The sequence below is a fragment of the Syngnathus leptorhynchus genome, chromosome 10, assembly GCF_054491065.1.
Source record: "Syngnathus leptorhynchus isolate UIUO chromosome 10, UIUO_Slep, whole genome shotgun sequence".
In the NCBI taxonomy this organism is placed as follows: domain Eukaryota; kingdom Metazoa; phylum Chordata; class Actinopteri; order Syngnathiformes; family Syngnathidae; genus Syngnathus; species Syngnathus leptorhynchus.
The window spans coordinates 10423588-10436670 of NC_141204.1; the positions used below are offsets into that span (position 1 = coordinate 10423588).

At 47.4% G+C, this 13083-nt stretch overlaps 3 protein-coding genes across 3 annotated transcripts; 2 read left to right on the plus strand and 1 right to left on the minus strand.

Annotated features, from left to right (window-relative positions):
• Positions 1-817: 817 nt before the first annotated feature.
• ndnfl (neuron-derived neurotrophic factor, like) lies at positions 818-5183 on the plus strand. The gene is made up of 4 exons (XM_085922422.1): positions 818-940; positions 2144-2362; positions 2428-2549; positions 3044-5183. Exons 2-4 carry the CDS (start codon positions 2184-2186, stop codon positions 4450-4452), a joined length of 1710 nt encoding a protein of 569 aa, XP_085778548.1. The 5' UTR covers positions 818-940; positions 2144-2183; the 3' UTR covers positions 4453-5183.
• Positions 5184-5419: 236 nt separating this feature from the next.
• On the plus strand, positions 5420-7012 carry dnajc9 (DnaJ (Hsp40) homolog, subfamily C, member 9). The gene is made up of 5 exons (XM_085923017.1): positions 5420-5699; positions 6004-6144; positions 6253-6507; positions 6569-6655; positions 6725-7012. The coding sequence occupies exons 1-5, from the start codon at positions 5526-5528 to the stop codon at positions 6827-6829; spliced, it is 762 nt and encodes a 253-aa protein (XP_085779143.1). The 5' UTR covers positions 5420-5525; the 3' UTR covers positions 6830-7012.
• A 300-nt stretch (positions 7013-7312) lies between these two features.
• Positions 7313-12943, minus strand: fam149b1 (family with sequence similarity 149 member B1). The gene is made up of 14 exons (XM_085923004.1): positions 12457-12943; positions 11877-11990; positions 11478-11622; positions 10873-11021; positions 10649-10783; positions 10220-10548; positions 9998-10140; positions 8932-9038; positions 8550-8774; positions 8310-8415; positions 8106-8234; positions 7952-8033; positions 7703-7843; positions 7313-7549 (listed from the first exon to the last, which is right to left on the minus strand). The coding sequence occupies exons 1-14, from the start codon at positions 12501-12503 to the stop codon at positions 7467-7469; spliced, it is 1935 nt and encodes a 644-aa protein (XP_085779130.1). The 5' UTR covers positions 12504-12943; the 3' UTR covers positions 7313-7466.
• Positions 12944-13083: the final 140 nt, after the last annotated feature.

Below are 13083 nucleotides of genomic sequence, written 5' to 3' on the forward strand. Positions count from 1 at the left end.
GCAAAAATTAGACTACTAAAGGAAATCATCAAAAACATTTTTTCTGATAAAATTTGTTTGTAGATATTAGAAGAACGGGGGTAGTTTTGGATGTTGATTTATTTGGTAACTGCGCTTTTGTCTCCAAATTTACCTCCGCCGGGTAAATGTGCCAAATATGGACAAGATCGGTGTTGATGAAGCCAATGTGCTTTCAAATGACTTTTTCAAACCTGGCACTCACACACACAACACATTTGCATAAAATCCATGAAATGTCTGATGGGCTCTTCTTTGCATTTAAACGTGTTCAATTAGAGGCGGTGAGAGCGCCTCGATCGAGCGTGCCGATAACGGGCCCAAAGTCAGTGTCACCTCTAAAAACACAACCGCCCACAGCCCGCCTCTCAGAGATGTTATCGGGAGATTTTTTTTTTTTTTTTTTTACAATGCTGCTTTGCACGCCAAATAGGGCCTCCTCATTCTCTTCCCCCTGCATGCATTCAATGACATCATCATCCTTTACAAATTTCAACAGTTTCTTTTTTATTTTTCTGCAACTCTTTTAATCATTAAAATTTAGTCAGGACAAGATGAACAGCTTTAATTTTGAGGGACTGAAAGCAGTCTTGCCAATTCTAATTTTGCGATAATTTTCAAATAGTTTTCATTTATTTATTTATTTATTTATTTATTTATTTACTTATTTATTTATGCAAGACAGTTTTCAAGTAATATCCCTAATTAGATGACTTCTTTCTTTTTTTTTCCAGGGTGGATCCCCCCCCAAGGAGTTGTCTCCAAGAGCCTGCATGTGTGAAGAAGAAACAACCTGCTCGTCGCTCCTCCTCCATCTCTTCACTCCTCCTCCTCCTCCATCCATCCCCCCTCCTCCTCTTCCTCCATCCCTCACTTGATGCCATCCCAGTGGCGGAGGAGAGCCTGCGCGACGAAGGAGACGGTAAGAAAAGCTGCCCGATAACTTGTTTGGGGCTTGTTTTGCATGCGTGCATGTTGAATCGCGCCCCGAAAAGTCTGCCTGGAAGGATAAGGACGACGTCGCCAGGTGGTAAACATCACCCGCACGTCACCTTGTCAACCGTCCTCAATGGAAAGACAAGTCGCGCCATGCAACTTAATCCCTCCCTCCATACAAATGACGGGAGGCAGATGGTCCGGGAAACGAATGGGACGTGTGAGCGGAGAGCACGCCGCTTCCAACCTGTCCCTTATTTGGCTTCCTTCTCGGCAAGTGACTAAGAAGAGGAATAAACAGCAGGGGAGTTGTGGAAAAGGAGCAGCCAAATGTATCTTGAAATGGAAAAAGCCATCAAAAGTGGTCAGCTGCAGTGTTTCAAGTGGACGGCGTGGGTATTTATAGAGGCCGCTGGTTAAGTTCACTAAGCTCCCGCTCTTGCGCTCGCTCTCTCATTTTTGCCTTATGAAAATTCATCTGCCGAGCAGCCAAATGCATATTTCATCAGTGGCTGCACACACACACACATACACACACGCATACACAAAATCTGTATGAAAGTCAATCAGCTTGTCCTTAAAACGTCAACCGACTTGACTGTTTTTTTTTTTCCTGATTCCCAACCATCTTTCCCCCTTTAGTTTCCTTCCCCTCTAATTACTCCAGAATCCAACAACATCCCTCCAGTTGCCTCCCTTTCTCCGTGCAAGAGTAATGAGCCATCGCTGCCTCTTTTTGTGTGACTTTGTAGCTCGTGGAGTTTGCAATTCGGCAGCGTCCCGCAAGATTTAGATGTGTGTGTGTGTGTGCGTGTGTGTGTCTAGCCGCCTCCGTGGTTCTTCCTGCCACGATTGTCATCCGATCTGCGGGGGCACGGCGCTAACATCTTGTTAGAGGCAAAGGCGCTCGTGTCACTTTGCGGAGACGCCGTCGCTTTGAACAAACGCGGGCCTCTCCGGGGAGGGGAAAAGTACACGCAGACCTGTAATCATCTCGTCTGTGAGCCAAGTCAACTCGGCCGGCTCTGTGCACCTGCGTGGTACAGAAATAGATGAATGAAGTCAAATGGAAATGAGTTTTAGAGTCATACGTGATCATCGGCGACCCAAATGGATTTGATGAACTCCTTTATATGAGCGCATGGTTTCAAGAGGATTTGGCTTAACGTTTCATTTTGTGTGTTTCTAGAAGCGAGGGTCAATCAGAGCAAAGCAAAGAAACGGGAAGGATGGCAGTGGAATCGCTGTCCCGCTGTCTCTGCGCGATTCTGGTTCTGTTCTGGAGCGCGTCGTTGCCCTTGGTCCTTTCGGCCTCTGCGCCCGAGAACGAGGTGACGCTCTGGCCCGCCGCCTGGTTATCAGAAGGCAAGCTCAGCACTGTGACACTCCCGAAAGGACGCACTCAAAGGTAGAGCGACAAGCGTGATCTGTTGGTGGCGACTGTTCATTTTTCAAGACAACCTTCGTCCGCAGGACGTACTTCACGCTGAGGAAGGCGGCGGCCATGTCGGTGACCGTCAGCCCTTGTGACTCGCCCATTGAGTGGAGCCTGGCTGCTCGCACCCTGAAGGACAAACCTCTCAAGAGTCATGAGTGTGAGTGGACCTATCTTGTGTTATCTATCGTTAGCATTGTTGCTAAGGATTCTGTTCCAGCCCAGGCACCTTCAACACAAAAAAGGTCCTCCACATGGTAAAGTAAGAAAAATGACATCATAAAATGACGAATGAATCATTCAGAGCCTCAGTTGGCGGGTCCCCCGTTGCCAGTGTGAATTATTCACTTTGATCCAGCAACATTTGTAGAAAGATTTCTCCTTGCCTGTTTTTTCATTTACCAGTGACATCATGCAAGTTAGGTTTGCCTCAAAATGAACTGACATTTTTTGTTTCATGATTTACTCTTTTGAAAAATTGGGTTGTAAGGATAAGCAGTTCAGAAAATGGTTAGATGGGTTTATATTCAATATTCGTCTGATGTCTGCAAAATGTACAGAACTGGAATGATTTTAGTTTGTAAAAAAAAAAAAAAAAAAAGAGTTTTCCAAAACTGTCCTCATCTACTACATATTTGTTCTTTTCCCCCACAGGGAGCTCCAAAAAGAGTATGCCCGAGATGTGGTGGAGGGGTCCTGGGACTGAGGAGAAAATACACACTTTTTCCGGCGGTACAGCGGACACCTACAGCGGTCGGGCGTCCCCCCACGCGTCCATCTACATTCTGAGGATGCGCTCCAAACAGCAGAGCAGCAGCGCCACAGTGTACCTTCACCAAGGCTCAGGCCCTTCGGGCGCTTTCCCAGAGATCCCGGCTGACCCCCGCGTACACACATTGGGCGTGGGGATGACGAGCGTCACCCTCAGCTGGACTCCCAGCGCCTCGCTTGCTGGTCCCTCTCAGGACAAATATGATTACTGCGTCTTGGTCAACTCCCAACGCAACTTGCCCAGTCTTTGCGCAGCCCAAGAGAGCGCCAGGGAAGAGAGGGATAAAAACAGAGAGAAGACAGAGAAGAAGAGGAGGGTGACAGCATGGCCCATCTTGAAGGAGTGGTGGTGGGAGCAGTGGGAGGCGGACTTGGAGGAAAAGAGTCCATCTCCTAATGGGGATCTTCAGTGTGTCTGCCAAGGGACGGAGAACGTCTGCACAGTCTCTGAGCTCCTACCCGACACGCAGTACTACTTTGATGTCTTCGCAAGGGACCGAGTCAATGGGACCAGCGCCGCCTACGAGGGGACCGCCGCCCGGACCCACGGGGAAGCCCAGCCGTCCGTCACCTCGTTGAGAGAAGGTGAGCTGAGGTGGGTCACCTTCCATGACACGGGACCGAGATCCGAGCAGTTCTTCAACTTCCGTCCTCGCGGGTCGCAACAGAGCGGTCTCCTCACCGTGCAGAGCTGCGGCGGGGGCAACAAATTCAAGCTCACCGTCTCCAGTAAAGGTCGTGTTCTGACCACTCGGGCCGTGGGGAAGGACTTGGTGCAAGTTTGGCTCCAGGGAAGCTCGGTTTATCTCATCCACCTGGAGAGGGAAGGAACCGCCATGAGCGAGAGCTCCACGGCTTCCTTACTCGGGGGTCTGAAGGCTTCGGTCAAATTACAGACCTCCTCAGCCTACCACCGCAAGGGCGTCCCATCACTTCCTTCCACCTTGCAAGTCAAATCCTTCAACCGCTTACGTGGCTGCAACAGCGTCACCCTCGCCTGGATGGGCACAGAGGAGAGGAGCCTCTACTGTGTGTACCAGCGAAAGCAGCGGGGCCGACGCGACGAGGACACCCTCAACGCATCCTGTCTGGGACCGGAATCCCGCTCGGATACCGAGAGGGTTCTCTGCAAGTATTTCCAGGAGCTGAACCCAAGGCGGGCCGTGACGACGGCTGCGATTGGAAGCCTAGAGCCGGGGACCACTTATGTGTTTGATGTCTATTTAATGAGACGCTGGGGGATCCCTGTCAAGTATGCCAGCAAGATAGTCAAGACCAGGAAGGAGTGCTGAGATACCGCTCCCTGCAGGAGGGTTGTGGACTACACTGTAAAGCCTGATCATGAGAATGAAGCCATTTGACTGTTGTGAGACAGAAGGATTTATTCCCTTTTGGAGGAGCAATAGTTGGCCTGGCCACTTGTCTTCTTCTGAGGACGCGAGAAGAGTCCACACACACCAGCAAATATTCATATTATTCCTATTCAATATTTACAACACAATTCTTCTCATCGTCCATCGTGATCATGACGTGGCAGCGGTCCAAGTACTCGTTTTGTGCCCGAGTACAAAGGACAAATGAGGTTTGTGTTGTCAGGCAAGAAAAAAAGCAGAGTGCCCAATATGCAACAGAAACAGATGGGGCAATAATTGGATGACATCTGAGACATGTGGGCGGGAAGGGGAGCAGCGGGGGAACTGGGGGGGATTTGTAGTGTATATTTCCGGTGCTGCTTATTGTATCAACGCAGCGGGCGTGCAATCTACAGATGCTTAGTTCAAAGTCAAAAGTGTGTATCTTTGTGTTGTACTTTTTGCATGAATCAGTGGAGAAAATCAAACAAACTTGTGTCTGTTGCCTCATTGTCATTGATGTATTCTTGTCCTGCCTCAAACGCTCCAAATAAATACCAGGCGTATTTTACTACATTCTTTATAAAATCACAATAGGCCTTTTCGCCATGGTTAAGACTGGCCACTTCAGCACTGACAGTAGCAAGGAGGATTGCCATGTCATTAGGGTCTGTCCATCACCCAAATATGTATTTGTTACAAAAATATCATTAGTCAATGAGTAATAAAAATCACAAATATAAAATATTACTTGAATAATTTCGATTTATTATGACGTTTTCTGTTTTTAATCCAACAAGAATGTACTGTACCACGAGCTCTGTCGCGTAGATGTGACGTCAAGTCACTGTAACCAATAGAACAATACGTTTATTATGACGTCAGTGCGTTTGTGCAAATGCGGATATATGTGACAGACCAGCGCGCCAAAACTGTCGAGTGACAACAAAAGCAAATCGGTATCGACTGGCCTAGGTCAAAACCTCGGGTAAGCTAAGCTAAACAACGGCAGGATGGCTTTGCTTGACCGGTGCCAGGTCCTGTTCAAGACGGCGAACCTGTACGAGGTGCTGGGCATTAAAAAAGAGGCGACCGAGGCGGAGATCCGCAGGAGCTACTACAAAGTGTCGCTAAAGGTTCACCCGGACCGGGCCCCCGACGACCCGCAAGCCACAGAGAAGTTCCAGGTAACTTCTGCAGTCAGATGCTTACAGAGAGAAATATAGCATATGCAGTTTTGCTGCGGTGAATATCCTAGCCTATATGTATATTAATAGCAGTTAAACGGATCACGAGTCAATTTAGAGTTGTTTGTACATTGGGAAAATCTCCAGGTACACCTACCAAACAAATTTGCAATGATTACGTAATGTCTTAAAAACAACTCTCCGATGGATTACAATAGGACCAAATCAATAAGTGGAACTGATAGATTGGAGGCATCATTAAAACTGATACTCGCCTCCAATTCCTAAACGTCCTCTCTCGCAGGTGTTAGGCAAGTTGTATGTGGTGCTCAGCGATAAGGAACAGCGGGCTGTCTACGATGAGCAGGGCGTGGTGGACGAGGAGTCTGACATATTGAGTAAGGATCGCTGCTGGGACGACTACTGGAAGCTGCGCTTCCCCAAGGTGTTGAAATTCATCATAGTGGGCTCAACATGTTGGGCTGTTTATAAAAAGACAAAAAAAAAGGTGGTTGTTTTTACTCATCGTCAACCTGGTCTGTCCGTTCTCTAGATCACCGTGCAGGACATCCTTGATTTTGAAAAGCAATACAAGGGCTCAGACGAAGAGAGGAATGACCTACTGCAGTTCTACACGCAGCATCAGGGAGATATGGACGCCATCCTGGCCTCTGTGCTATGCTGCTCCCAGGATGACGAGCCCAGGCTGGAAGACATCATCCGTGCGGCGATCAAGGATGGGGAGGTGGAGGAATTCCCCGCCTTTGCGCAGGAGAGTGTCAAGAAGAAGAGGGCTCGCAGGAAAAGGGTGAGTTAACTCGCGTGACGGAATTCGCATCCGGTATTCTGAAATTTCATTTTCACTCCAGGCGGACAGAGAGCGAAAAGAAGCAGAAGAGATGCAGAAAGAGATGGGCCTCGGCCAGGAGGACGACAGCCTCACGATGATGATCAAGGCAGGAAACAAAACACCATTGATGCACGCTTACTTTGTTTGCCCGCTTCATTTGTTGTTTTTTGTGCAGAAAAAACACGCATCCAGAGAGCAGAACTTCAACAGCTTCCTGTCCGACTTAGAGGCCAAGTACTCCAAGAAAGGTGGAAAGTCCTCTAAGAGGGGAAAGAAGTGAGGAGCATTTGGACTCTCAGTTATGGAAATTTTATTTTGCACCAGTTCAAGATGAAGTTGCAGCTTATTGCCATTAGTTAAGTCAAATTATCTTCATTGTTTGAAATGTGATGTTCCTGTCATAAAATGTTAAATGTGTACTATGTTGTCAATGTCAGAGGAAAATAAAATTGTTATTCTTGTACATGACTTGCAGTGGTTGAGTTGTTTTCCAGACATGAAGCTCAATTCAGAAATTGACAATATGTTCTATGCACCCCCATTAGTGTGAGCGTAGTATTTGGATTAATATTGCATTGGAAGAATTTTTTTTTTTTTAAATCCAGAAAAATCCACGTTTATCCTCACAGTTGCCTGCTCAGGTCATGACTAATCACAGTTTACCTGTTTCTTCATTTTAGCAGTCTGGATGCCATGTGGCACCATGCTGCCTCTCACAGGTTGGGTTTGGTACTACAACTGACACTTGGTCTTAGACTCAAAATACAAAAATAGACCTTTTATCAAAGCTGTACAATAACAGTACAAAACATTTTTGTACAACAAAAGAAAAATGTGTGGGCACTTGACCGTGCCGTGTATCTAAACAGTATCAAGAAGGAAGGCTAAAGTGCACGGAGACATTTGGAAGCCACCAGCTACAGTCCCTGTCTGCTTGCTCTGGATGAGACACCCCCCCGGCCGTGAGACCGAGATGGCCCTGATATGGGCACCAGTGGAGCTGCAAGACAAGGAAATGCAGAAATTATTTCTTACATATAAACATTTTTTTAAAAAACTTTAATATCTTTGTAACATTTTATGTTTGTGTCAAAATGACATGATATTTAACTGAGAAGTGATGGAAAAAGAAAACCCTAAACTGTCGACTAACCTGGGTGCGAGGTTTGAAAGTCCGTCCCCTCGTCCTCGTCCCTGATTGGCCAGCGGCCCAGTGGGCGCTGAGAAAACGAGTCTAGGAAAGATGAGCTGCTGATCCCGAGGCTGACGCCAGTCACGCCGATTCCAAGGGAATCTTAGGGAAGTGAGGAGAGATTGTTACAAATGTCCTGGATGTCTATTATCTCCTTCAAGGCGGTTGTACAAGTGTGCACCCCTTGTCGTAAACCAAGACGCGGCCCACCTGTGGCCACTGAGGCTCTGCCGGGCCGACCCTGTCCAATGTTGTCCAGCACGGTGAAGGAGCGCCGGTACGGAGTATCCGACTGTGGGGCAAGATCCGAGCTCAGAGCACGGCGCATGTGGAAACTGACGTCTCTGCAAAGGTGACGGTTTACCCTGTATGTGTGCGTGGTGTTGGGTCGGGAGAAGACATCCAACGGATAAAGGCGATCCCTCGGAATTGAACTGGCGACCTCATCGTTTAGGGCGCTGTGGGCCCGGCTGGATGGGCCTTTGTGGCGCTGCTGTAAAAGGAATGTCACAGAATTCTTTTAGCTTCTCTCAAGCAGCAACATAATGTGGAGTTGTTGGGCTCTCACCTGAACGGTTTTGGGTTGCTCTGCGTTTTCGGCGCCAATGGGTGGAAGGAGGGCGTTCCTGCTCAGCGCAAAGAATGGAGACGTCAGGCGATCGCTGGCCGTGGGTCTTTAAATACACACACAGAAATCCACAAGGTTTCCCTCTTGTTCTTCGACACTGGAGCAGTTTAAAGTGTGTCTGCTGAAAAAAGTCGCCGCTTCACTCGACTCTCATCTACGCATGTGAGCAAGGCAACTCACAGCCTTGTACCCCGAATGACCTCATCCATGGAGCTGGCCGTGCCGGACGGACTCAGGCTGGGGACGAGAGGTTGGAGAGTGCGGGGTGCCGGGTTTCTCCGGCGGGCTGACTGGGGCAGGCGGCTCAGCAAAGACAAGCCCTGCTCCGGGACTCGGCGAGGACGGGGCCGCCCGGCCGCCGCCAAGCCCGAACCTGGTCTGAGAGGGCCGCGCTCCTCCGGCTCCCTGCAGAGTGAATGGAAGAAAAGATTAGTGCCAAATGAAAAGGTTCTAGAGGGGTCCAAGTCGCCCTCTGGTAAATATTTGTGGTTGAATTGATTACTAAAAGCAATTCTAAACATTTTGTGTGTGCCTTTTTCGTTATATTAGGGAGATTTTTTACTGAGTTTTGTCCAGTGTGGCCAAGTTCCTCTGTTGCAGCGGAATGCTGTGGATCATGATGAGGTCGTTCAAGTCCTGCTGGACGCCTCCCATGGAAATCCTTCCGACCTGGTGCGAGAAAAACAAAAGCAAGCGATATGGATGATGGCTGACAACTGTTGAACTTTACTTGAAGCAGTTTGCTGCCCCCGGCTCTTAGTCGTTTTAATGTCAACAATTCAGCCAGCATCTTCGCAGTTAATTATCGTGCAGCCCCCCCAGAAAAGAATATGCAAGGCAATCCACAAAACAATATTCACAAGACTTGAAAGACAAGAAAAGCATTCAAGACGGTAAGCTGCAGTTAATTCATGAATAGCTTTCGGGTTAATAGACAAGCACAAGCACATTCTGTCTAGAACTAAAAGACGAGGAGCCAAAATAGCAGCATGCCGCCATTGTGGCTCCGAGCGAGGCAGGTTACATACACTGGGTGGCCCTTTCTGCTTTTGGGCCTTCCGGCGGGACTTGCACTTTGAGCCCCTCAACTTCTTTAAGTGAGGTGCCGGAGAGAGACAGCGGATAGTCATGAAGGAGGTAACGGGAAAACAAAGGTAAGAAAAAGAAAAAGAGCAGATGTAGATGACAAGGTCGGAGGAGAGAAAAGACTTCATGAATTTGGGGGCACTGACAGAGTAACGAAGTTAGTTTATTTATTCTAAGCCATCTGTAAACATCACATTTGATAGAAAATCATGTTCCAATGCTAAAAGATGCAGATGGCGCTGCACCAAATTGTCAAAGAACAAATTAGCATGGCAAGCTAATGGTTATCATATCTGCCTCACAGCCATAAGGGTCCGGATTTAAATATTAGTTCAGTGTTTCTGCGTGGAATTTGTAAAAAAAAATTATGAGGTGTGGTGCTCTTACTCACCACCCCCCTAAAAAACTGCTTCTTAGGATCATTGAAGATTCTAAATTGTCAATAGCTGTGAACGCGTCGCCTTGACATAACATCAGAACAATTTGAATGGATGCTAAGCCTGTCAGCTTTCACATTGCTATTCAAATGCCGGCTTAGTTACCTGGAAGGGCAAGCCAGGGGCGAGCAGAGGCGGAGCCAGCGCACGGCTCTGGCCAACTTTAGGCAGCATGCTTGGAACGGTGGCAAACGACGTCAAGGAATTCTGCGGCACTGGGCTCAAGTTCCCCGACGGCTTTTCGTCACCTGCCATTCATGCAAGTTCAAGCGAAGGCCTTGATAATTTGTTCAAATGAAATAAAACGTACAGTGGAGGCGGGCATACCGGAGGCACCACGTTCCCACTGGCGGTGGACCAGCTCGCTCATGCAACCCACTAGCTGCCGCCACAGGTCGTCGAACAAATGGTCCAATACAGCCTGGCGGCGGCACCCGTAGGGTGAGACGGGAGGCATGCAGCCGCGCCTCGGGCACGGCTCAGGGAATCCTCGCTCTTTCTCGTCCTCCAGGCTGATGCGATCAAAGGCCAGGTACTCCTCCATGTTGCCCTCCACCTCGATCACTCTGGGAGCGGAGTCCCTCACGCTTAAAAACCCGTTTGGTTCAGCTGAGTTGGAATTGAGCAGGGCTGCGCTCCGACCCAACACGTTCAACCTTAAACCCACAAAAAGGAAGAATGAATGAATGAATGAAGAAATAACTAGATGAATAGATTAAAAAGATACAGCAGATAGAAAGCAAAGCAAAAATTCACTCTGTACTGTCGTCGTCTTCCTCAGCCTGCTGGGATGTCGATGGGCCACCACTGGAGCTCTTGCCGATCGTCCCTGAGCTTGCGTACCACCGAAAGCCTTCATCGCTGGGACACACCAGCTGAGTGCCCAGAATTCTGAGTTACAAAAACCACAAGTGATAAGAAACTATTTTATAATTTAATGAAAGGATGAATTGCTATTTCCAGATGGGCGAGATCCAAACCGAAGATGAGGGAAGCGCGTGGCCCATTGCTGGCACTCCTCCTGTAGCCTCGGAAGTATCGCTCTCCCGCTGCTTTTGCCCTCGTACAGCTCTTTGTCGATCTCGTCAAACATTTGCTGCACTTGGCAGGAAGCCGCCTTGTCGAACTCCTGCGATGAAGAAGAGCAATTATTTGGTGCTTTTTAGTGTGCAACTCCAATCTTCCGTCGACAGTTTATACAGAATAGAATGTTTTTGTTTCATGCGAAAGTGCCAGAAGGGCACAAAAAAGACATACAAGATCAAGCGGAGTTGCAAAATACACAAAATACTCCCACAGAGTTTTGTTTCTTAGAAGCAGTTGGAGGAAGTTGAAATAAATAAAATATTGAGCTCTTGGAAAAAAATGTTTACAGGACCAACTGTGCCTACAAACAATACCCAGCAGGCGCAGGCCTTGTGAATGCCCAGAAGCAGGAGACAAACAAAGCAACTTGCACACTATGTAGCCTAAGAATGTCAATCAAACCTCTAATTAAAATTTCACAATGTGCATCTGGTGAGGATTCTTTTTTTCTCTGCGACTACAGGATGCGACAAAGTGTAGTGAAGAAGCAGAGTCTTACATCGTAGCCCCAAGAAAAGACAGAACTCCTCTCTGTGGAGACGCCGGTGCCTGTGGAGCTGTGGATGCCCGACCAGGACCGGCTGGAGTCCAAAGAGATGACGGTCGGACGGTCAGACGTGCTGGAAGCACCAGATGTCTCAGAACTATGTAAAAAGGATTAGTTTACTGTTAGTCTGGTATGGGTTTTTTGGGGTTGATCATATAATCAAGAGGCAAGGTTTCCCAGTGGAAAAGAAAGGGTAAAGGTCAATGTGATAGAATATTCTATCAAGCTGCTCTCATTAGTTATTCTTTTCGCTGCACATCTGAAGGAGGCAACACGATATCGATTAATGTACGCAGTTTCGCATTTCAAGAACTCTTTCTTGGCTCCGCAGAAGAAGTAAGGCTGCCTTACCTGTTGCGGATGGAGACGATCTCATCCACGTCATCGAGGGGGCACAGAGGGGTTTGGCCGTATGCCTCCTCGGGCAGAGGGTGGTGGTCGAGGGTGCTGCGAGACAGGCCGCGGCTGCACAGTAAAACACAGTTAATAAATATTGTATACTATGAATCAATCCATTTTCTATACTGGAGCCCATTCCTGCTGACTTTGGTCGAGACAATTGGGGTACTCAATCTACCCCACTGAGACATTATAGCCAAGTTGGGCTGTAAATATATATATTTTAAAAAAAAGTCATGCGAAAATCATGTACGGTAGTAACTGAGTGTGTCTTCTTCCACTTGACACTTTCAACCCTTAGTTCATTGCGCCCCGTTCGTATCTTCAAAACATGGTAAACCGAGGATCCCGTCCAATTTAATGATAAAATACAATGTTTGCGTCTACTATTTTAACATGTAATATAAATATGAGAAAACTGATTTCAGACATACATGATTTTAACATTATTGTTACTCTTGTTTGCCCCTCGTAGTGATGAAGGATTGTAATGATGCTAACACAATTATTGTTAGCCATGTTTCGTACTTACATCTCTAGCTTGTGCGATACAGGTCTCCTGTTGTAACGTGAAATCATTCTCCTTCCCACCGTGGCTAAAGGCTCAAGTCCTTTCCTCGCCTCCTCGGCCCCGCATCTTGAACCCGCTACTTAGGCGGAGCAATAAACGAGACATTTCCATAAATGCTAACCTGGCTTCCGAACGCGTAAAACAACGTTATGTAGCGGCCACACTTTGCGGTTTAGCTAACATGGCACCAACGCCGTTGCTATTTCCTCAAAGAAATTCGCTTCCTATAATTGCTACGTTGAATATTATGTTTGACGGTCACCTATCTCTTCGGTTGACACTTTCCACGCATTAATGTCACGCTATCTTTCCTAATGTGAACGCCTATTTTACTGTCGTTAGCACCGCCAACAACACGGCTGTCATGGTTACGATGTGTGGATTACTGGACACGGGATCCGCGTTTAACTACAACTCCCGGCATTCATTACGACGATGCGCTTCTAAAATATGCCCGTCTGCCGTTGGTATATTTCGCTTTAGATTTTTATGCTTACTTGATTTAGAAAATAAAGCAAAGTTCTCAAAAAGCATTCCAATATTCTGTTATGATTATAGCTATAACTATATAAGCAAAAAACATTATTA

What these genes read in the sequence shown, in the direction of transcription:
- ndnfl (XM_085922422.1), top strand. Translation starts at nt 2,184, where the DNA reads ATGGCAGTGGAATCGCTGTCCCGCTGTCTCTGCGCGATTCTGGTTCTG. An exon ending in CCGAAAGGACGCACTCAAAG is followed by an intron (nt 2,363 to 2,427) that starts GTAGAGCGACAA and finishes CTTCGTCCGCAG; the next exon opens with GACGTACTTCACGCTGAGGA. An exon ending in ACCTCTCAAGAGTCATGAGT is followed by an intron (nt 2,550 to 3,043) that starts GTGAGTGGACCT and finishes TTTCCCCCACAG; the next exon opens with GGAGCTCCAAAAAGAGTATG.
- fam149b1 (XM_085923004.1), bottom strand. Translation starts at nt 12,503, where the DNA reads ATGATTTCACGTTACAACAGGAGACCTGTATCGCACAAGCTAGAGAT. An exon ending in GTATCGCACAAGCTAGAGAT is followed by an intron (nt 11,991 to 12,456) that starts GTAAGTACGAAA and finishes TTTACTGTGCAG; the next exon opens with CCGCGGCCTGTCTCGCAGCA. An exon ending in ACGCGCTTCCCTCATCTTCG is followed by an intron (nt 10,784 to 10,872) that starts GTTTGGATCTCG and finishes TTTGTAACTCAG; the next exon opens with AATTCTGGGCACTCAGCTGG.
- dnajc9 (XM_085923017.1), top strand. Translation starts at nt 5,526, where the DNA reads ATGGCTTTGCTTGACCGGTGCCAGGTCCTGTTCAAGACGGCGAACCTG. An exon ending in AGAGGGCTCGCAGGAAAAGG is followed by an intron (nt 6,508 to 6,568) that starts GTGAGTTAACTC and finishes TTTTCACTCCAG; the next exon opens with GCGGACAGAGAGCGAAAAGA. An exon ending in GCCTCACGATGATGATCAAG is followed by an intron (nt 6,656 to 6,724) that starts GCAGGAAACAAA and finishes TTTTTTGTGCAG; the next exon opens with AAAAAACACGCATCCAGAGA.